Below are 24,388 nucleotides of genomic sequence, written 5' to 3'. Positions count from 1 at the left end.
ATTTTTGCAACCTCATTCTACATGGCAGTCACAGTACCAGTAGCCACAGAAAGATCAGCATTTCCCCAGTACCATCATAGGGTTGGCTCGAGTGCAGTGTTTCTCCCAAATTGATAAAAAGCAATATTTGGGAGCATAGTGGGGATTGTCCTGAAGAAGGAGAACTGAGAAAGCCGCACTCTGTGGATGGAACTTCATGCAGCTTAGAACATGAGCAGATCCCATATAAGACAAAATAACCACTAAACTTTAATTGCCATATTTAATTGGAGAGGCCCTAATTCTATTACACTTCTAGTTTCCATTTTTAAGTATGTGTAGATGAGCTCTCCAAGCCAAGGCACAACTTCCTTTGATCTGTGTCAAACATTAAATGTTTATTTTCACAATCACATGCATTGTCAAAATTTAACAGATTTTTAAGGCTGGGAAAGGCCATCCAACCTTATCTCATATCAAAGAACTCTAAAACTGTTATGTTTTTTTTTTTGGGGGGGGGGGGGTTCTGCCTTAATATGCAAATCTGTATAGGAAGGTTTGAAAGGAATCCTTTACTTGAAAGGTCAATTTGATTCTCTAGTAGCAAGGGCATTTTATACTGTAATGTAAACATGTTGCTGCAAGGACACTTGTATACTTTATTCAGAAACACTGAGTAACAAAGAAGCCTTTTTTTGCCCTTTAGAAATCAAACATTAACTGGTTTGTGTGGAATAATTATAAAGTGAGTGAAGCCTTTCTTCACTTGTGAGCCCTAACACAATATCTCAAACAAATTGATGCAGTTATGATGTGCGCAAGTTTTAAATCATGGTACCAAGTGCATTAAGATACCAATTGGCAACATACAATGTCCTTAAATAGGTATTAGTTCCCCTTAAGTAACCAACAAGTGCTTGAAAGAAAGGTAGCCACACACTCACACAAACATTTTTAGAATATCATCAGTAAAAAACCCCAACACTTCAGGGAGGCAATCTGCCCTTTGAAACCATTTCCAAGCAATTTGCAAGTTTATCCAATTAAAAGTTTCCTTGTTACTTAAAAAATCCTCAGGGTTTTTTTCCTACTTGAAAAACTACTTGAATGTCCATTGCGGACATTCAGGAGGTGACAAGAGCCAGTCAATCAGAGCTGTGCATAAATCCTGTAAATTAGAATTGGTCTCTTCTGTACAGGATCTGCAAGTGAGACAGTGTGTGTTTGATCAAAATGGTATGTTTCAGAGGAACAGATGAAGTTTGCAAAACTAAACCTTTTAAAATTAGTATATGGATAAAATGTGCATATTATATAGTTTCATAATTAAGTAAAAATATATTGAGGCCCCATGATGAAGACTCCCACTGCAAAAATGCCCCCCTTCCTACTCATACCCACATCAGCAGGCCAATTTCCTAACCCCCTTGGAATTTTCTTGAAGTGATGTTCAACTGTCCTTAGATTTTATTTAACTTAGAACATTCTCAGTAATACTTAAAGGGTTTCAGGTTTATTTTTAATTTACAGAGTAATATTTTTCTGGTGTTTACAATCATAAATCTTGCTCGTGGATGGGCCAGGTTCACTTCCCTACTGATATGCACCCAACTACAAAATGTGCTGCTAAAGAGAAGAAACTGGGTGTTCTGGAAGGATCAGGGAAAATCATGTATGTGTAAATTTCCTCCCCACATCTCCTATTTCAGAATTTTGTGAGTTCTCAAGGGCTCAGTAGGCCAATTTTCCTGTCAGCTTCTGGGTTGTATCCTCTTTGACTCTCAGTCATTGTCAACATTATGTGCACCCTAGAGAATTTACAAATTCATATTTTCTGCATATCTGGGGAGTCCCAGAATATGCAGAAAAATATGAATCCCACACTGTTTGCTTTTTGCTGTTTTCATGACTGGCATATCACTTATTTTTGGTTAGACATATTAATGGACGCATGACAGAGCATTTGCCTTTCTTGTTCGTATCTTTTTCTGCTGAAATTATGAAATCCTCAAACTTTTTCAAGAAAAGGATTACATCAGAATCATAGGACTGATTGCTTTGTCCAGACCACTGAACTTCATAAAGTCTTGTTGCCAATTAACTTAGAATATCTTATCTATTACCTAGGGGATGTGGATGTGGACAGAATGTGTGTACATATATTATATATGGCCTTAGAGTCCGATCCTATTCATGTTTACTCAGAAGTAAGCCCCACATGAGTCTATGGGGCTTACTGTCAAGTAAATGTTCTTAGGACTGGAATCTTATAGTGCAATCCTAAGCAGAGTTACATCTTTCTAAGTGAAATGTAGAACTCTGATTAGGATGTCACTTTTTGAGAGGCAAAATAGCTACCAGTTACAATTCATGTACAGTACTAGGGTTGCCAGCTCTTCACTGGGGGCAGGGGATCTTCCAACCTAGCTCCCATTGCCTGCTGCCATGCAGTTGGACAGTGGGAGGAAATGCCAGTCTGAGATAGAGGGGTGAGAGATCATCCCCAGCATAATTACATTGCTTCTGGTATAACCTGGAAGTGATGTCTTCATGCTGGGTAATGCTGTAACATTCATCTAAACCTCTATGGTTAAACAATAGAGTTTTGAGCAAATACTACAGCATCAAGCCCCAATAAAATGAAAACACAGGTCACAACAGAAATAAGATCATTGCTCTGGGGACACCCCCTCCCCCAGCAATACAAAAATCTTCACCACTTCCATCTCAGGTCAGTTGCCAGACAGTGCTAATGAGAAACATTATAAATACGTGAAAACAGTAATAATGGGGAACATGATACACACATAAAGATGTGACTCATGTTTGCAGACTCAAGACACACAACAGAGGAAAAGGGTAAGAGAAGCAATTTGACAATGGAAAGTTTTAAGCAGGTGTTTGGATCATATTGGGGCCATACTGATCTTTCCATTTGTTGCATTTGCAAGCATTATAAAATCTGCACATGGTATTCTAATTGTCCTCCCAAAGGATATTCTGGACCACTGCAGACAATTCCTCCTGAGAGGTTCAACACTACAGCTGTGCCAAAGTACTATCAATCACCATGGATTGAAGCCATCAGCTATGACCCGGAGCTGTTGGAGGCTTTATACCCCAAACTGTTTAAACCAGGAGCTAAGCCAGAACTGATCAACTATAAGAGCTTTAACAGGTAATAATGGGGGCAGAGTAGCAGGGCTAAAAGTATATGGAAGTAATAGCATGCTGCCAATATATGTATGTATTATGTAGATGGATTCCTCTTCCTTTTTGATCCAGGTATCATACATTTGTGCCAAACCTGTCATCTGAACTGCAGATTGCTAATTGTATAATTCAACTGTTTAGAGACAAACAAAAGGAAAAAGAGATCACAGATCTCCCAACATTTTTTAAAATATAAAATTCAGGTATTAATTCAGATTAGGGCCATGAGAGGAGGGAAGAGCAGGTTTAGTCTTTTCATTCCCGTGTTGTTTTTCCTATCAAAGCTTAGCCTTCTTCATGCTGCTATTCATCCTAGTAGAGGGGAAAAGATAGTCAGTTGTCTTTTTTCTCCTTTTGAAGGCTGCTGAGAGCAGATTGGGGTCAGTTTTCATTGTGCAACTGCCTCAATAGGAAAGGCTTCTCCTCCTGGCAGCTGCAATCCAAACAGGGCTTCTTTTTGCATTTCTACAATGCTGAGAGGATCTGCTCAAGGAGTTCTCAGTATCTCATATCATTTTGGCCCTTGGAATGGACAGAATGGAGTGATTGCCTGGGGAAAGATTTCACTACACGAGTCGTGACATCATTGCATAGGAAACGTCGGCATGAATTGAGCTATACACAAGATATCCAGTAATGATTTTTCACAATCAGAGCTTTTTTTGAGCAGGAACGCACAGGTATGCAGTTCTGGCTGCCTCCGCTGGTGTCAGCGGATGTGGCCTAATAGGTAAATGAATTCCTGCTGGGCTTTTTCTACAAAAAAAAGCCCTATGTGAAACAATGGTGACCAGGGTGTGTGGCCTAATATGCAAATAAGTTCCTGCTGGGCTTTTTCTACCAAAAAAGCCCTGTTCACAATAATAATTTTTTCAACCTCTACAATCATAAATCAGCTGCAGCAGTTGCTATATATACACCCTGTTTCACATTAAGTGTGAAAACAGACACAACCTACCTGGTTATCCAATTTATAAAGTGTATGCATAGACCAATAAACCAAATTATGGCCATCTGTCCTGACTCTTCCTCTGTCCTTTGGGTGAACCATTGGCCCTTTTATTTTTTAAAAGAAGCTCATACACATTTACTTCATTGTCTATCCTTCACTCTATTATTTTTAAATACTTTTATGAACAATTCTGGGGATTTATTGTGACATCTCAGTTACCTGCTAATCAATGTTAAGCAGAGCTGGCTTTTCTTGCAAACTTGTGAATTCTCGTTGTCAGATCCTGGTGGTGAAAAGATGCATTTCAATGGAATGCAATGAGTCTGCTTTTAAACAGGGCTGCTAGTCTGTAAATGTTATTATCTGTCTTCAGCCTAAATCTTTTCCAGCCAACATAGATACATGCATAATCATGGAAACAGCAGTATATCTGCCTGTGCGTTACACTGACGTGCATGAAATCAGGCAAAACAGCAAAGAATTTAATGTATATTCTTCATAGTATATATATATGGATGTCATAGCTATTTTTCTGGTTTTAAATGTTCAAAATAAAACTGAAGCACTTTATGATTTAGGACCCGATCTCAGCATAATCTGAGGCACCTTCAATTGCCACACCATTCCCCACACATCTTAGAAGATCATTAGTCAGCATGTTGGTGAATTTTGTGTACTGATTTGTAACTTTTTTTTAAAATCCGAACCTTCTTGAACCAGCAAAAAAAAAAAGTTTAATTCTAACAAAAACAAAATCTAGGCACCACAAAGAACAATGTACAGCAGCACCAGGAAGATAAACCAAGAAAGAAAATGTTTACTTGTTAAACTCTATACTGTGGCTTCCAACAGAACCTCAGAAGATGTTGACATTGACTGAAACTATTTTGGGAACATTTTACAAAATATCCAGCCTCTGCCTCATACTTATTCATACAAGATACAGTAATTTCATTTACTAAGTGAGACACTTAAAAAAAAAGACTTGTATTTAATTCCAAGTGACTGACACGACACAAAACATCCTTTGAGAAACACAGAAAACTAGCAGCCCATCACTACAGAAAACAGGAAGGAGGCACTGCACACCAATAGAGAATGTCAGAAACAGCATTTGCCATTCTACAGGCTATGAGGAAGCAACTAACATGAATTTATAAACTAGCAAATATACAGAGAATCATGGTTGCCAGCTAGAGGTCTACCACAGGCTGATTTGGTGGGTGGATTGCCACAACCGGTCTACCAATCCTACCTACTGTTGGTACTTCCTGCAATTGCAACAACTTCCTCCTCACAGAATGCTGATGTTTATTATAGGCAATAGTAATAAGGGAAAATGGAAAAAATACACAAATTTCGAGATGACTGAGAATGGCCAGAACAGTTTGGATAGCTGCCAGGCATGCAATTACCTTAGCATTCATCAAAGAAAAGCTTTTGCATCTTGGAGCCTTTTGCTTCACTGGCTGAAATAAAGAGGAGGGTACCACATCAGGATGGTCTTCCTAGCACAAAAAAGGATGTGTGTTTGAAGCCTGTAGCTTGTCTCAATACTACAGCCAACCCATCTGATCGGATAACACGGGATGGGATTTAACCAGGTTTTTCCCTCCATCCTTCCCAATTGCCTTCTTCACTACAGCTCCTGTCCCATCTGCCACTTACCTATGCATGAGCCACAGCATAGTCTCTTTAGGTGGTCAACAGAGATCCCACCTCCTGTTCATCACCAGAAAAGCTGGTTGGGTCCAACTCATAATACAGTATTAGGCCAGAATCTATAAATCTATTGTGAAATTATGTGTACTCATGAGCAGGTATGTTTTGTAATCATTATTCTGGAGAAAACATATCCTGTTTGATGTAAACTCCTCTCAGATTATAATGTAACAGATACTAAACCAGGTGATCTCAGATACTAAACCAGGATATTGTGGGACTAATAAAGACAGATCATGCAATCCTAAACAGATTAGATTTATAACCTGCTCTCCCCTGTGAACAGGGCTCGCGTGACATCAATGATTGAACACATTATATGATAAATAAAATAAAACATAATATAATAAAAACAATAAAATAAATAAACCTAAGCAACACACAAGAGAAGGAATACCTCCTCCGCCTGCCTCTGTTCTGCCGCCCAGTACAGCTGTAGGAGAAATGAAATCATGAATACCATGAAATCACTTCCAGTCACTTAACTAGAAGTGACAGAACATAGCCATGATACTAGAGCATCATGATGCTGTGATGTCATTTCAAGTTGTGACTGGAAGTGATGTTGCAATGTTTTGTGATGCTCCCTGACACCTGCCACTGCACCCCACCCCCCAACTCTTCTGTTACCATTAACTTGTTGGTCTTAAAGGTGCCACTGGACTCAAACTTTGTTCTGCTGCTTTAGAGCAACACAATTACCTACATTGATATAGCAGTTGTAACTGTTAAAGGAATGCAGTGAGAAATTCTGGTGGAACTGCAACTAGTAGGAAAACAATCCTGCCAAAACTAAGCATTCTATCTCCCGTAACTTCTGATAGAAGATATCTCTTCCATTAAAATCAGAGCAATGAAAATTGCTTAATTTATTGGAATGAGTCATATTCATTCTGAAATCAATAAGATTTAAATAGCCTGACTGACAGATAAGCCTTTCTAGGCAAGAGCTTACTACATGCATGAGTCACAGACTTAATGGGAGCTGAATCCAAACAAAACAAACCATATTGATAATTTCTATTAGAACAAACCAAAACAACATAAAACAGCATGCAAACTTTTGAGGATTTCAGAACTCTTCATCAGGATAAATGTTAAAAACAAAACAAAGTGGGGGGGAGGCCATAGCATTCTATACAAATTTGGGTAGGATACACAGTTCATGACTTATTTGTTTGGAGCATTTATACCTTGCAACCTTGATTACTAATTCCAACAAATCCCATAAATGAATAATAAAATGTCTATAAAACAACACTACCAAAAATTTAGGCAACCTGCTGTTTCCATGTTGAAGTGAAAGCTATGAAGGAGTAAGGCTAAAACTAGTATTAATAAAGACTACTAAGAATTGTATTAATAAAATAAAGTATCAGTACTGATACTAACCTATGGATGTGATTCAAACATAACATGAAATTATGGTTTATTTAATCATGGCTAGCCTGTGAAACCAGGATTCAGCATATATACTCTAACCTTGGTTTGAGCAGTAGCTTGGTAAGGTGTCACCAATGAACAAGCCAGGATTAAACCAGTCAGGATTAATTATGCAAAACCTGTTGCAACTGATTGTTGGTGCTAAATCAGTTTTAGAACTTCATTTCAGATCCTGATTTGATGGATCCCAGCAAACTGCATTCAGATAGTTCATTTAATTAAATCAGTTGTGTGATGTTTGAACTGGATTCTGTAATTTGATAATATCAGAGACTTTCTCCAGTAGAAGGAGCTTTCCTTCAGCAGAATATGCTGCTTCCACCAGAAGATCCATTGTTAGCAGAAAAGAATCACAGGATGCAGCCCACTGCCTTCTGTAGCTTTTCTACTTCTTCATCATGTATATTGGCCATTAAGGCTACCAGGAAAAGTCTAAGTAGACTGATGGCCCACCCCACCCTCAAGAGAAGAGAGATTTACTTCATGTATTCGCAGCATTTGGGGTGAGGCAATGGGCAGAAATGACAACTGGTGATGCATGACCTCACATCTGCTTTAAACCCCAGATGTGACATCAGTGAGTCAGACAATGCTCTGTCCATCTCTGGAAACCCCATGGTGTGTACAATGGAATTTTCATGCATGGCCAGAGCATCTCCCAATGCATCTAGGATTCTGAGTGACTGTGATGTCAAGCTTTGCTGGATGTCATTTCCATCCTTGGGCCTTTATGCTGCCACTCCAAGGATCAAGGGTGGGAGGGAGGCCTTCTGCTACAAGTGAGTAGGGAGGTGGGAGCAACCATGAGCCAGGAGTCAGTACCACTGCTGTCAGAAGCCAGCTGGCCCCATACAAGGCAGATGGGCATAAAACAGCAGCCGTCACTCTGCATGAGGTGGGCAGGAGCCACCTTGAGTTCTCAGCCCTCAGTGTCAAGCTGTTCTTCCTCCCTTTCTCTCCTTTATTTGAGTGGCAGGACTAGGGGCAACCCAGGAAGCAGAGCCCCTTTTTAGAGTTGTTTTGCTTCCCATTCTTCACATATTGTATAAGCATCATTACATTCCTATTTTTAGGGGTCATACCTTTTAGTCATAGTTAGTGAACATGGCTAACTGTATTGATTGTGATTTGGGGAGAACAAAAATGGTGAAATCTTGAAGAGAACATAATGATGTCATAATGGCATCACTTTTTTCATTACCATTGTGTCATCACATGAAGAAATATTTCTAGGAACTGAAACTCAATCCCTGTCAGAGGTACAGTCACTGCTGCTGTTCACAGCCATGTGAAGGCTGACTCCTACATCTGAATTGCAAAAAACTTTAAGTCAACAACCCTTTGTATTGTACCAGACGGGCCAGATAAAAAGAATGAATGCAGCTGCAACTTCCTTTCCGTTATCAGGCGCTACCATATTGGAGTAGTGTTCACGTCTGGCTGTGACAACATTCAAAACAAACTGGATTCAGAAGACAGTTACAAAGATATAAAAGGCCTAGAAGGAAAATGTTGTTTACTACCATTTGATTTATTTACTTTTAAAAACATAAGAGTCACATTCTGTGCCAGCACAGCACTTGAAATGCTTTCGGTACAGTACAATAAAACCATCATAAAAATACAGTAAAAATAACTCACTAACCTGTTGCTAAAACAACGACCCTGCCAGGTCAATATGACATTTAAACTTAGTAAGTTCTCAAAACTTTCCTGAATAAAATAGCACTCACTTGTTAGCAAAAAGAAATCAATAATGTAGCTAGGCAGATTTCTCTTAGAAGAGAATATTGATTTGGCACCATCATCAAAATATTGTATTGTATTCATATGTTGTGAGCCGCCCTGAGCCTGCCCTTGCAGGGAGGACGGGATACAAATAAAAAGTATTATTATTATTATTATTATTATTATAAAAAAGCTTTTCTGTAGACTAAACTTGCATGAATAAGGAGAATCAAAAGAGGCTTCTCTGTCCAATATAGTAGTTGGTGGGGAATATATGGTAAAGGTATCCTGACATTTAGGATCTCTGTTCTACAGCATATATATTAAAAAAAGGAATGTCAGGAGCTGTTATAATTTTGAGCAAATGAAGCTGCCTTGTACCAACTCCATCCTTGGTCTATCAAGGTCAGCATTTTATACTCTGACTGGCAACAGCTTCTGAAGATCTCAAAGAGAGATGTCTCACATCACCTGCTACTTGATCAACCAGAGGTTGAACCTGGAACCTTCTGTATGAAGAGCATGTATCTCTGAGTCACAGATCTTATCCCCAATAAAAACAAATGCATGTTATTCATTTATGTAAAACTTTATAGCCCATCTCATAGCAATGCTCTTAACGCTACCACACACATAAATAAATGCTACCATACACATAAATATATATAAATAACAAAATAAATGTATCCATTTTACAATTACAACAGTTAAAATCTTATGATTTATGAACAATAAATCATCAGATCCAAATAACTGCAACACAGAACTAATGTGAACAAGACCATGGCCTGTAGCCTATGTAAGCCAAAATGCCCTCAAAGCAAGGTTGGGGAATTGTCGGGTGGGCACCTGGCTTAATCAGGATCTTTTACCTGGGTATACAGGATTCCACGTCCAGAAATTAATGCTTAAAAATATTAGGGACTCTAATTAAGTAAAACAATTAAAATTTATTCCAGAAAATATAGGCTTACATACAAGATAAAATACTCATAAAATCATACATACAGTCCTAAGAAAAATAGAGAGAGATATAGAGACAACACATGGGTAGACAAACAGGGTGATAATTACCAATTGTTGTCTTCAAGGAAGGCTTCAATGGTGATGAAAGAGAACGGGGGAAATGGGACCCTCAACTGTGGCCAGAATCGGGGATGGATCTAGACAGCAGAACTGGGGTACTGCTAGATGCACACATGTGGGGAGCTGGGTCAGAGGTTAAATAGACTACCTTAGAACCTCAGGGGATGGGAGGTATGAGGGAGGAGAAAGGGGAGGCTTTGCAGTGACCATAAGGGCTGGACTTCTGCAGTAGCCAATAGGAAGTTGATTGGTGGTACCTAATTGGGTACCCATAACTGACCAATGAACAAGCTTGGGCCCGGTTTACCTGATTGGCCGTGCAGATGACCATGGGCCAAGGAGGAGGCTCCAAAATGACAGTTGGGGAGAAGAATGGGGGAAATTACTGGGTAGAGGTGTGCTTAAGACTATTAAACTTATCTAAAAAGGTGACAATAGATGGCCAAATTGCTACCTAAGGTAACAGCCGGTTTACACAAAGGAACTTGGCTCTGGCTGAAGATGGTCTTCCTCTTTTTCAGTCTTCTTCTTGGCACCAGTCTTTGTCTTGAGTTCCGTTAGATAAAGGCTTAGGCGGTCCGGCAGGATAAGCTTGATGGTTCCATGGGTGGGTAACATCTGTTGCGTACGTGTGTTTCCCGCTGTGCTGAAATGGAGTCTTGGCACTGCTGGAAGATAGCTGGTATTAGCCTCCCAAAGTGGATTCTATGGTTGAAGCTGAAAACCGTATGGCCTGGATAGCTCCTGACGGCGCACTTTCTTCCTCTCCAAGATAGAGATGGCGTTCATCCGGGAACGGCTGGAAACCATCCGTTCTCCTTGTTGGTGCTCTTCCAGGGACATGGAGCGCTGCTTTAGCGTTGTGGCTGTTGGTACTCATAAGTCCTTTCCAGTCTGGTAGACAAACCCATGTCCTTCTGGCAGATGTGTGAGAGCTCTGTCTCCAGGCACTCTGGCAACCAGACAGGTGACTACAATGTTCTGGAAATTAGGGGCATTTCCTTATACCTACTGCTCTGCTCGGCAAAATCTGAAGCCTTCCTTCAGTCACAGTCAGGTATGGGGGAAATGAAACAGTAGTGCTTGTTTACTTAACATTGCAAATGGGGGAGAAGGAGCTTCTGGTTTCCCTACAACTGTGGCTAGGGCTGGAAAACTTGCAGCTGACAACTCAAGGTGAGAAATATCTCAGTGGGGTATAATGCCATAGAGTCACCCCCCCCCCCCCCCAAAGCAGCCAATTTATCTAGGGCAACTGATCACTATTGTCCAGAGAACAGTTGTAATTCTGGGAGATCTCTACACCCCACCTGGAGGCTGAAAACCTTACATTACTAAGGAAATGTGCAATCTTTAAGGTGAGTTCCCTGATGAATGTCTGACTTCAGTTCCAGTCATATGACCTCACAGATGTTGGGTCTATCATGTATTTGAGCCCTTACTGGCTTTTCCTTCAGCAAAAGAGCCACGACTCATATGAAGACTTTAGGGTTCTCAGGTCCTCACCCCTGGGCTCTATCCCCCACCACTGATCAACTGGCTGGGGGGAATTTCTGGCAACAGGGGAGGCCTAGCCTGGCATTTCAACATGGCAATGTCACTTACAGTGCAATGCTTGTAAGTTCCCCACTGGTTGCCTATAGGTACCTGGAAACCCTAGCAAACTTACTGCAGTCTACTGAACTCAATGAGCTTAGATTTGAGGAATACTGCATAGCTTTTTTGGGGGCGGGCGGGGGGGGGAGTCTCGCATGTAAAATTCAGAAGGCAAGATGCCAGGAAAATTAATGTGAGAAATTTTCATAAATCACAGCTAGGGATACTGGGCTGATGCTCAACAGTTGTTTGGGGGCAGGGCCTGGGAGAGAATGCTTTCTCACTGATACTTTGACATCACTTCTAGGGTGAAGACTGGAAGGACTACTACCTCCCCCCAATGATATTCTAGTAACTTCTCTAAATTCTATGGTGAATGCTGTGGAGATATGATCAGTTCCTAGAGTACTGCAGATGGGCAGTGATGTCAAAGAGACAGCTGCATTCTCCCATTTTCTTCCCAGTGGTTGAAGAAGTGAAGGCAAACAGAGGACAGGGGCAGGAACTCCCCTGTCCTCACTGGGCAGCAGGCTACCCTAGCCACATCAGAGAAAGCACTTTTCCTGTTAACTTGCTTCAGAAAATGAGGGCACAAACAACAAAGTCTTGTCAGCAGATCATATGTATTTTCCCACAGTTCACAGCAAATGTTAACAGTGAATAAAGAGGTGAACAAGGGAAATCTAATTACAAAATTATGGCTTAGATCCCCTGGGGTATTTCCTGTTCCTGTGGGCCCCCTGTGGCGCAGCTATGAGATTTTGGGGTCATTTCAGGCTGCCGTGGGAGGAAAGGAGGTGAGAAAGCTACACTCCATGACTGTATATCCTTCCATGTGCATAAATACACCAGAGGATCTAAGCCAATGGGTTTCACTGAGTATATTTGAATGGCTAGTTCAGTTCATTTTGATTTCCTGATGCAAATATTCCTGATGTGCTTGGCAAGGAAAGCTAGTCTTTTTCTCAGTGGGAATAGTGCACCAGTCATGTTAACAATATTCTTCTTCCCTTCACTGAAGAAAGACTTAATTTAAGAAGCAAGAGGAATGGATCTGAATAGGATATAATAAAGGGCCATACCTTTATTTTGGAATAATTTAGAGACATACTTACATTATCAAGACACTTTAAAACTATTTTACTCATTATTTTTACTGTAGAATTAACTGGGGAAAAGATTCCCCAGTTTTGGAAAGGAAAAATGTCCACAATAGAACACTGGATAAGAAGCAAGGCACGGCAGCATGCCTGAATATAAAAATTAGCAGGCTTGACCGGTTTTGCTTCTTTGCCTTCTTGGAGCAAGGCTCCCTTCCTGAAATAGATTATTTTCAAAGCACTAAAGGAATCCAGACAAGCTGGATGTTGGTCTGTTTTACTGATCTACATAGTAGGAGTCTTATCCTGTGAGTTGTGAAACATTGTCTGCTGGTTTCCAAGTACCACAGCCTTGAATTCACAGTTATCCTTTTATAACGGCTTACCTTCCTGGCAACCCAAGCACCTTATGTAGGGTTGCCAGCTGACTGGAGAAGGAAAAAAATCTCCTGCTCCTTTAATACAAGGATATTATTTACTAGGTGAAGTTATTATCTCCATGTCATGAAAAACTTAAACAGCCAGTTTCCACACATCAAGCCTCTGATAATGCAACAGTACATTTTTCTCCAGCCTTGTTGCAACTTTGTGCTCTGAACTTCCCTTTTAAACAGAACAGGCAGTAACTAAATGTACTGAATTTAATCTGTTGCTTGTTAAACTCGACACTTCTATCGTCAAATGATGAGATATCTGTTTGCTTTTAAAATTTAAATGTTTAGGATAGAGGGAAACAGTTATAATCACGACAGTGTTGCTAGGCTCAAACTCTAACCTGGCGATAGAAAATATTTATAGGATTGGTTAAAATTAATTCAAGAAATAAATAGTTTAGTAAACTCAAACGACCAAAATTTTCCTTCACACACTTCTCTCTACTATAAGATTGCCATGCAAGGCCTGGCAACCAGCAGGAGATTGGATGGAGTGGGGACTGGGGGGGGGGGGCGGCGATTAGCACTGTTATGATATCACTTCTATGAAAGCCTGGAATTGCTGTCCCACACCCCTAGGAAACACCAGAAACTCTATGGTGATTTGTAGAGAGGACTGCTGTCACTTCCAGTTTTCCCCAGAAGTGAAATTGTACCATTGGCCTGACAGCCATTTTAATTTTTTTTCCCCCTGCTGCAGCTCCAAGACAGGGTTGCCGGAAAGCCAGCAGGCTTGTGGGTGGGGGAGTGGCAAAGGGTTGCAAGATTTTTTTTTTAAGCACAGCTGTATGCAGTTACCAGAAGTTGATACAGGAAGTGACAAGGATAGTGCTATGAAACCATAGAATTCCCAGTGATTCCTAGAGCTTGCTTTGTCACTTCCTGCTTCAACTTCTGGTGAGTACACGATGCTTCCCCCCCCTTAATTTTATTCTGTGGGGCAGGCAATAGAACCTATGGGGAAGGAACCTCCTGCCCTCACTGGGGGCTTTGCAACCCTACTTCCAGCAGGAGCTAGAGGTGAGAAAACTCTCAGCAGGGGGCTGGCATCCCTGTTCCACAAGTAGGTTCTGCTTCTTTGTTCCTTCAGTACTTCAGACCCAACCCTAATTCCTCAAGAATTGTTTTCCGCTTACACATCAAAGCTTATTTCCCCTGTATTGCTCTAAAAAGGTGACTGCTGGGATAGGCAGAGAACCACAAGGACAGCCATTGTAGAAGGCATTCTATCCCTAGACTGCAAACACCATGGATGGCAGGCCACTGTCCCTTTTATGTTATATTGCATTAACGTTTACTAAATAAGCAGGCTGAATAGTACCTCTTAAATGTGACATTATCTTGTTTGTGGCCAGCATTTCAGTTGTTTTATCTGCAGTTTACAGAGCATTGGGCTCCTGGATAGAATTGTGACATATAATCTGAACTGAATTCTTTCTTTCTTTCTTTCTTTCTTTCTTTCTTTCTTTCTTTCTTTCTTTCTTTCTTTCTTTCTTTCTTTCTTTCTTTTTCTTTCTTTCTCTCATTGCAATCCAGCCTACAATTGTCTGTGTTTACCTACTCCCCACTATATAACTGCCCTGAATGCAGAAGATCAGCTGCTTTCATGAGTCACAAATGGGCAAAAGAACTCAAGGTTGGGCTGATATTCCATTGCATAAAATAACCTGAACTTCCCTACTACATTCAATGAGCATCAGGGATCTTTTTTCTGGCAGTGGATTTTGTTTGCACACAATGAATCAGACTTCAAATTACATGTTTAGGTTTCATGAAATATATAGGGCATTACAACTCCCTGACATCACCAAACGATTGCTTCAGGAAATTTTCTCTTGCCATACACACTCCCTTTACTGGTTAATTACTGTACTTTTTATTTTGGTCCCCATGAATTTCTGTCTGGCATGCATACATATGTTCTTGGTCTAATTGTACCATATTTCAGTTAGAAGATCCTACTCTTAGAAAAGCAGTGTGTTGGCTTTACAGAAACCTACCAAATCTACTTCTGCAATACCAGAGCCTAGTTCAGCCAAGCCTATTAAAAAGTTACTATGAGCCAGATAGCAGATATGACTATTTTTAGCAATGTCATAGAAAATCTGCAATAATATATTATAAAACAGAATTTGCATATGAAAATGTCTTTCACTGAAACAAGTAATTGGTTCATCCAGGTTAATGTTGTCTATTCTGATCCACAGTACCTCTCTGAGATCTTTCTCAGCCCTTCTAACTGCAGATGCTAGGGATTTATTCATTTACAGTGGCTTATTTCATTCTTCTTTTCCTCACAACAACTCTTCAAGAAAGATTAGTCTAAGAGTATGTGACTGACCCAAAGTCATCCAGCAAAATTCCATGATAGAATAGGGATCTGAACTTGGATCTTCCAGATCCTAGTCCGGAACTCTAACCACTACACCTCTTAGGACTGAAGTTGGGACATAAAGCTTGCAATGTGTGCTCTGCCATTAAAGTTCCTAGACCTCCATCGGAATGGGGAATTCCCTGCTCTGGGGTCTCCCTCCAATACTGATCAGTTGGCTGGTGTGGGGACTTACTGGTAGCAAAGTGAGGACTAGGCCTCTGTTGCCAGCGATACAGCGACATCACTTCCACCCAGGCTTTTTTTCAAGTAGGAACTCCTTTGTATATTAGGCCACTCCCCCTTGATGTAGCCAATCCTCCAAGAGCTTACAGGGCTTAGTACAGGGCCTACTATAAGCTCCAGGAGGATTGGCTACATAGGGGGTGTGTGGACTAATATGCAAAGGAGTTCCTGCTACAAAAAAGCCCTGCTTCCAGCATGTACTGGGAGTGACACCATTAAGCTGCTGTAGACACAGGGGTATTCTGGTATTTGGGCAAAAACCCTACAACTGAGTATTTGCCCAAGTATCAAAGCATCCCCATGTCACTTGCAACATGATGACATTACTTGTGTGCACCAAAAGTGATGTCCCCATGTTGCCAGTGGCAGAGGACTAGGCCTCAGTTTGCTGCCAGTAAGTCCCCCATTGTTTGCTAAGGGGTACCTGGCAACCCTGTCTGCTATTGAGCTATGGATTTAGCTAAATTTTCTGGCCATCCAAGTTGACAATGAAACTTAAAAAAAAAAGTTTTCAAAAGTTTATTTAAAATCAATAAAACTACACAGAACATGAATTGCAATGAACGAAATAATTCAAAGGTGCAAGAGGAAATTATTCAAGTACATAATCAGAATCAAAAGACGATAGCAGAAATTATTATTATTATTAGTTTATTTCTATTCCGCCCCTTCCCTTTTTGGGGGGGGTCTCAGAGCGGAGTACAATTTGAATTAAAATCATAAGGAAAACAATTGAAACAATCAGTAAGTTGAATGAAACTTCAAAATTGAAAGAGAAGAGAGTAAGTGAGAAAGGAAAAAGGAGGGGGGGGGGAAGGGAAAAAGGACATGAAGGGGAAAATAAGTATAGTTAAAAAGCATTGACAATCACTCCTGCGCCCTGAAGTAAAGCAGTAAGTAAAATTCAATATACAAGTAAAATGATAAAGTGAACAGTAGATAAAGTTTGAATATTAGAAGCAGAACAAAAACATCTGTGAGGGGCTGTATGGCGGAATCTCCTGTGAGGTTACATAGTCAATAAAGCAAAACCATTTATCTGAAAAGTGCAAAATTGCATGAGGCAAGGAGTAATACTGTAAACTGTCTGTAATTTTTTCCATGACGAAATGCTCCCAGACTTTTGAGAGCCACATAGTTGTTGTAGGGGCCCTGGAAGCTTTCCAAGAAGATGTAATAGAGGCTTTAGCTGCAACCTGAAGATTAGTAATCAAATCATGACATATCTTTCGTATAGAGAGAGTCCCATTTATTAGTCCTCAAACTTGATTTTCCAGCAAATATATACTGTATCCACAACATGGTAATTCATGTATTTGTAAACTGGTCCTATACACATCTATTCAAAAAGCAAATGCCACCAAGACCAGCAAGGATTACTCTTGAGAAAGTGTGCATAGGATTGTAGCTGTGTAACCACTCAAATCAAATTGATCTCCTTTGGACTTACACTCTGACAAACATGGTGAATACTATTAAAAGCTTCATATTTAGTGCAATCCAACAGTCACACACTTATAGGATTACACCAATAGTTCAGTAAAATGAAAAAGCTACAAACATTGTTTTTAACATTTTATAACTGTGTATATGTACATTTTACAATGCACATGCATCCTAAACAGCTTAATTTATTTCCCAGACATACTGCTTAAAGGACCAAGTAATGTTAACATTAATGAATCTCATGGGATTCTAGCTGGGTTTCTAGTACAAGCAGGGCTTTATTTCTGGAAAAAATGGTGCTGAAACTCTCAAAAGGGAAATGAAGAATAAACACAGGGGTGCCCCTCATTAACTTTTAAAACTTTTTTTGGCAATAGTTTCCATAAAGAGGTTCCAGAGCTCCATTCTATCCCCTTCCCCCCCTCAAAAAAGCTCTGAGTACAAGGATCTTGAAATGCAGTTTCTAATAGGATAGTACTTCTGCCCTCTCTATATATACCCTTGAGCTTTAGCAGTTTCACTTCTATATTACTGGAACTTTAAAAGGCTCCTGCTGACTTCAGTTCTTTCCCCTACAGTTAATCTCCCTATAGGTCTAGTTATGGAGTGACTTGGAGATTATTTCTTATGACCCAGTTTAGACCAGTTTTGTTGGGAAGTGTATGTGACTTTGGGCAAGCATTGTTTCTCTCCTGTAGCTCCTGCACAATTGTAAAATGAGGATTATAAATGACCGACATCACAGGGTCACTGTGAGGAACAATGAGATAGAGATAAAAGTGCTAGAGATTATTTATAAATGTTTCAATATAAATTGCAGGGAAAAAATTAGAAACTTTCTTTTCCAATAATTGGTGAGAAAAGCAGAGTATTTGTTTTGATTTACCTTTCATTTATTTTTGCCCTCCCAATGTCTATAGAGTTGCCACGCCTTTTGGAGGCTTTGAGAGAGCATCAAAGCTGGTGAAATTCAGAGTACCAGATTACAACTTTCTGTTGCTAAATGATCCGCGATTCATGGTCCTCGCCAATCCTCTCTCTACCAGGCGGTCCTTCAACAGGACTCCTAAAGGATGGGCCTCTGAGAATATTCCCATAATGATAACTATCCAACCTACAGAGGTCAATGGAGTTCCAGAAACAGAAGATCTGTGAAAGGAAAGTGGAGTGTACATCCTATTTCAGAACCTGTGTAGCGGTATTCTGTTTTTTTTAAATAACATAGGCTGTTTCCACCACCTTTTCTAATAACATCTGGTGTTGTAACTTTTCTGGAGTTTAATTTCTTTACACATTTATTACAAATAAAATAACTTGATCATTACTTTAAAAGTTAGTTTTGATTCTTTTGCATCCATACTTTCTAACTTCTCTTCACTGACTGTTTATTAAATGAAAGGTTTGACTTGATTTTTCATTGTTGTGTTTTCATATTAAGAAGAGAAGCGATAAAAAAAAATTATGTCAGTATTACTGTACATTAATTCAAGTTTAGACAGACTATCTAACAGATATGCTACCTGAAATTAAAACTTTGGTTGTTGATTCTACTGGGGAAAAACTGATATCCAATGCCATTTCTGACTGGAAAAACAATTTATTATTGGGGTTTATCCTATACAAAAAGAAAGCCATACATAAACAAGAATATAACAGAACAGAAACAAACAGAACAAAGCAGATTACTGCATGCATTTTGTTTGAGATTTTTCTCAAGGGACATAAAAAAATAATTGCTTTGCCTGCAGTCAACATATAAAGCAAGCTGACAGCATAAAACTGGAAGAAAATGTTGTGGTGTATGGTGCAAAAAATGAACCCAATTACTGCAAGAAAGCATAAGAGAATATAGCTTCAAGGCAAAGAGAGATCCTTATTTCCTGTTCAGATTGCAACATTCTTTGCACAAGCATCCTGTAACTGAGTCTTAAAGTTTCATATGGATCTGGAAATTATGAAGCATTTGCATGCTGTGTTTTTTTACACGGTTTAAGACATTTGCATTTTAATAGCACTTATATTTTATTATGCAAGTTCTGAATGTTCTCTGGTAGAATGGCATTTATTTGTGCACCTTGAACCAATTTTGAAATGGTGTTTTAGCATGAACTGTCATTCATTGTCAGACTGAATCATACACTGAAGGCCCTTGCAAACACTGGAAGGCACGAGTTCCCATAAAATTGCTGCACGCAGAGTTGTATCCATTGGTGAACAGATCTCCATATGGCTGAGATTCACTGTATCTTCCACAAGTGACTCCTGCATTGGTGAACACTTTACAAATGTTATAAACCATTACATCATATGTAATTTGGCAGTGATTAACCAAATGTCACTATGACCCATATCTTTAAAACATTTTGCTTATGATGGTATTTACATACTGTGACGTATCTACAAGAGTGAGTCAATGAGGCCGATACGACAGAGCGGACATAATTAGAATAGCAATAACAAAATCTCATGGCACCTTAAAGCAAGGTGTCAATCATGAGGCCCAGGGGCCAAATCAGGCCCCAAAGCAACTGGCTCTTGTCTGCCTCTTTCTCCCTCTCTCCTGCTTCCTTCTGCATCTCAGCTTGCTTTACAAGGCTTGCTCAATTACACAGGAGCTACAGAACAAAACCTTGATTTTCTCTCCTGAGGAGAGAGGGAAAGAGCTAGAGCTTCCTTTGCCCAGTTCCTTGGATCCCATGGGAGAAATACAAAGAAAGCACTTTTAAGAACAAGTGCTAATGTTTTAAGCATGTTTTTTTTTAAAAATAAATATCTTTAGTCATTTGTCTGTGTCCTTTCAAAAGTTTGTATCTCTGCAACCTAATCTTAAATAGGTACACAAATGGCCTGGCCTGACAGGGCCCTGCCCCGCCCAATAAGGTCTTTTATGTCAGATCCGACCCTCATAACAAATGGGTTCAAAACCCCTGCCTTAAAGGCTAATGTATTTATTTTTGGCACAACCTTCCATGGGCCAGAGCCAACTTCATCATTTGCATGGTAGTGACAAAGTGGATTCTCATGCAACAATTATGATGTATGAAATAGAGAACGTGGTAAAAAAACTGAAAGAAGAAGAAATTTTAGGAAAATAATAAACGATACATCATGAAGCTATATATATGCCTCTTTGTTTTTATATAGTTAACAAAGGCATTTTTTCAGTCTCCATGCTGATTTGGACACAGTGGCATCAAAATTTAACCTAGTTTCTTATTGAGGAGCATCAGGCACCAAATCCTGATTATCTGAGGAGTCAGGCAGACTCCCGCTTTCTGCAGCCCTTGGACAATGTGATGTTAACTGAGGCGGGCGGTAGGGTGAAGAAAGAGAACTATAACCAGATTGAAGGGATTAGGTCTTGCAAACTCAAAGAACTTGCAGTGATCCAAGTGTAATCAATGAGGTTCTGGGAACACAGTGCCTAGCCATACTGAGAAGTTATCATTTATGCTGGTGTTTCCCATTTGCAGGATTGTGACCCAGTACCAGGCCACGGAAGCCTCACTACCAGGCCACAAGAAAAGCCAAAGCTAGCCCGCCCTCAGCAAAGCCAGCCCCGCCCCGTCTCTGTATTGTGCAGAGAGGAGCTGGGCTGCCTCTCCTTCCTTCTCCCCCACTCCCAGTGTTTGAGAGAAAAGCTGGCATCCATGGCACTTTAGACCCATGAAGTGTTCTTCAAGGTATGAGCTTTCATGTGCCTTGCAGTTTGTTCTTTTGGGGAGATTTCCCCAGGAGGCCTGGGTGGCAAAGAAGGGTGTATGTGTTTTTTTCAGCCAGCAGGGGTGGGGAGTGGGTATTCCAGTAGCTGTTTTTTTTACCAATGACCCCTGGACAGAATTGTTGCTGGCTGGGGTCATCTGACGGTGAGGAAGGCTTTTTTTCCCTTTGCTTTTTTTTCTCTCTCTCTCTCTCTCCTTCCTTCCTTTCCCTGCAAGTGATGCTCTGTATGTATTCTTGGTGCTGGGGTGGGGGGAAGCAACAGTGGGAGGGCTTCTAGTGCCCTGGCCCCACTGGTGGACATTCTGGTGCTTTTTGGGCATTGTATGAGGGGATTTTGGACTGGATAGTCCACTGGCCTGATCCAACATGGCTCCTCTTATGTTTATGTTCTTTCTTTTCCTTTCCTTCCATTTCATTCTTTCCCTTTCTCTTTCTTTCCTTCCATTTTTACGGGATGAAACTTTTCTGTTCATCGTACTGTTGTTGCAGACATAGGAACTCTGCCAATGAAAAGTTGGCACCCCCAGTTGTAGCCAGGTGGCCTTCTATGAGATTTCTGTGTGAGTGAGAGTAAAAAGTGTGGGGCAGAGATTATTGGAGATTACTGCGGTATATCTCAACAGCACTGGAAGAGATAATACTATGAACTTGGCACCATTTTACTGGTCCTGCTTTTAACAGCTGTCTGACACCAAAATTAAACTCCTCCTGTAGAAAAGGATGAAAGTAGTTCACTGGCTAAGTATCTGCAGAACAGGTTGCTTTTAAAGGCATGGGAAACACAACCAGTAAAAAGCTGCAAGCCCCTCATATTCTTTTTGGGATAACTGCAGAAAAGCTTGTATGAACTTCATATAACTTGAAATTAATTCATTAATTGCAGTACAATTCTCTGCTACCTTTCACAGCAATTTCCCAGTGTTTCAACCAAAGAAAAGTATGAAAAATGGGTGTTGAAAGATTTTTTTGAAACCAAGCAAGCTTGATTGTGGCTTGAGGCAGGGTTCCAGTAGTAGCAGCTGAAGAAAGGGCCTACTAAATGTGGCAGCATATTTTGAGGTAGAAACTGTCATGGCCCAGTGTGGGTGGTACACAGTGCTGGCATTCCTGATAGCAATGGCAACAGCTCTCCCAACTGCATGCACTGGCCAGTGCTGTTGAGGAAGGGGTGTGTAGGTGGTGCAGGCAGTTGAACATGGGCATTAGGAGTGCTTGCAAGCTGGAGAAGAATACACAGATAGGTGCATGCAGATGTGGGGGTGAAAAGAGAGGACTGTCTACTTTCCACCCCCATTTTGGCTCAGCATGAGTTTGAGAGATTTTTCTGAAAATGTATTTACTTCCAAAGAGGCGGCAGGTTTGGGGGAGTGCCCTGGAAGTGACATCACAGGAAAAGGTGGAGTTTTGGTTCAGTGTGCCCCGGAAGTGACATCACTTGGTCCTTGACACCACCGAAAATGACATAATTCCTGTCTCCCGGCTCCACTCCCAAAGTCTCCTGACTCCACCCCAAAATTTTAGTGGGCCACAAAGGAGAAGTGTAAAAATAACCAGACCACGGGAAAGAAAAGTTTGGGAAACCCTGGTTTATGCCAAGTAACTAGGCTGTTACTTCTAAGAACTCATCTACTCACCCATTATCAACAATGCCTTTTGCCAGAGGATGAGAGGACCTCCTTCATTTATTTACAAACTACTCTTTTGTTCCTTCTCTAAGCAATAAACCACTAGCCCCTATTATTGTGTATGATTCCTATTTCCTTTAGTTAGATTTGTACCTTGCTTTTGCCTTCCTGAAGTAAGGTACCCAAGGTCTGCCCTATTGTCTTTTAAGTGTTTCTGCCAGGAAGTTTTTTCTCCTTCCCACTCCTGTGTTAACTCCTATTCAGGTTGTTCATAAGTGACCCTTTTCCATTTCTGCATTTGCTCTAATTCTCTGGCCTTTACGGACTGATTTCCCGGCTCTTCAACACCTGACATCAACTTCTAGTGTAGATTTTTTCTTGGTCAAAAACACAACCATGTTGCTTTCTGTTTTGTTCTACAATCATCCTAGATCCTGTTCTTGTCTTACACCATCTTTATTTTATCCATCATCCTATAATTGCTACCTGTGATTCAGTGGCATACATAATAAAATGTTATCCACAACAATTTCAGGAGAAAAGTTTATTCACTACTGTGGATCATAGCAGTGTTTCTCAGTCTTATGCAAGTTTACTCAGATAGTTTCTCTTATTAATTAAAAAGTGGTTAAATAAGAGGAGGCAAAGAGTTGGAATAAACAGACAATTCTTACAATGCAGTGAAGCAAAGGGGTCCTGCAAGGATTGATACTGGGGCCAAAACTATTTAATTTGTTCATAAATGATCTGAAACTAGGAGTGAGCAGTGTAGTGGTCAAGTTTGTAGATGACACAGAACTATTTAGGATGGTGAAAACCAACAATGACTGTGAAGAACTCCAGGTGTATCTCCACAAATTGGATGAATGGGTGACAACGTGGCAGATGAAGTTCAAGGTTGCCAAGTGTAAGGTGATGCATGCTGGAACAGAAAATTCCAGCTTCAAGTGTAGGCTAATGAGGTCTGAAAATATTGAAAATGAGAGGGGAAAAGACCCTGGGGTTACAGTAGATAACTCAATGAAAATATCAACCCACTGTGCTGCAGCAATGAAAAAGGCAAACTCTATGCTGTTGCTGTTGATTATTAGGAAAGGGGTTGAAAATAAAATTATCAATATTATAATGTCCCTGTATAGATCTATGGTGCAGCCTCAGTTGGAATACTGTGTACAGTTCTGGAGGGAGGTAAGCTGCAACTTTGCTAAGGGGAATGGCTGGATATAAGCCACTATGTGCAGTCTGATTTAGTCATATTTACTCGGAAGTTACTCCCAAACATACACGTAGAAAGAAGACTGTAGCACTAAGTAAGGAACTTTCTTTCTAACAAATTGAGCCTGCATTCCTGCGCTTACTTATCTCATTGAACTATTTCTGGGGTACACATGCATAGAATTGGATTGGTAATAATCCTACTTTAAAGAAAATATTTTTAAGATAAAGGCAAGATTACAATAGAGAATGATCTATATGTTTAAAAGGCTCTCTGTCAGGATAATGTCTATGCACATTTTCCTACATCACACGCACATTTGCAGCGGGATCTTACTTTTGCTGATGTGCTTTTGTAAGCATCAACAAAGACCCTGAAAATGGATGTATTTTCATGTAAGAGGATCTTGGGGATGAGTTCCATTTGTACAAAGTATTATCTTCTCTAAATAACAAAATGAAAACCAGGACTGTAAAAAGTGCTCTTAAAGCATGATAATATTTTCACA

At 40.2% G+C, this 24,388-nt stretch overlaps 1 protein-coding gene across 1 annotated transcript in view; it reads left to right on the top strand.

Moving 5' to 3' along the window:
- MYOZ2 (myozenin 2) overlaps positions 1-18,648 on the top strand; it is a 47,055-nt gene extending 28,407 nt beyond the window's left edge. Inside the window, exons 5-6 of the mRNA XM_060246860.1 lie at positions 2,974-3,157; positions 18,237-18,648. Coding sequence (XP_060102843.1) covers positions 2,974-3,157; positions 18,237-18,471 — 419 coding nt within the window. The 3' untranslated portion in view covers positions 18,472-18,648. The remainder of the gene's footprint in view (positions 1-2,973; positions 3,158-18,236) is intronic.
- The last annotated feature ends 5,740 nt before the right edge of the window (positions 18,649-24,388 follow it).

Source organism: Heteronotia binoei, chromosome 9 (assembly GCF_032191835.1).
Source record: "Heteronotia binoei isolate CCM8104 ecotype False Entrance Well chromosome 9, APGP_CSIRO_Hbin_v1, whole genome shotgun sequence".
Lineage (NCBI taxonomy): Eukaryota > Metazoa > Chordata > Lepidosauria > Squamata > Gekkonidae > Heteronotia > Heteronotia binoei.
The sequence above is the reverse complement of the archived record's forward strand: the minus strand, read 5'-3'. Positions and strand labels throughout refer to the sequence as shown.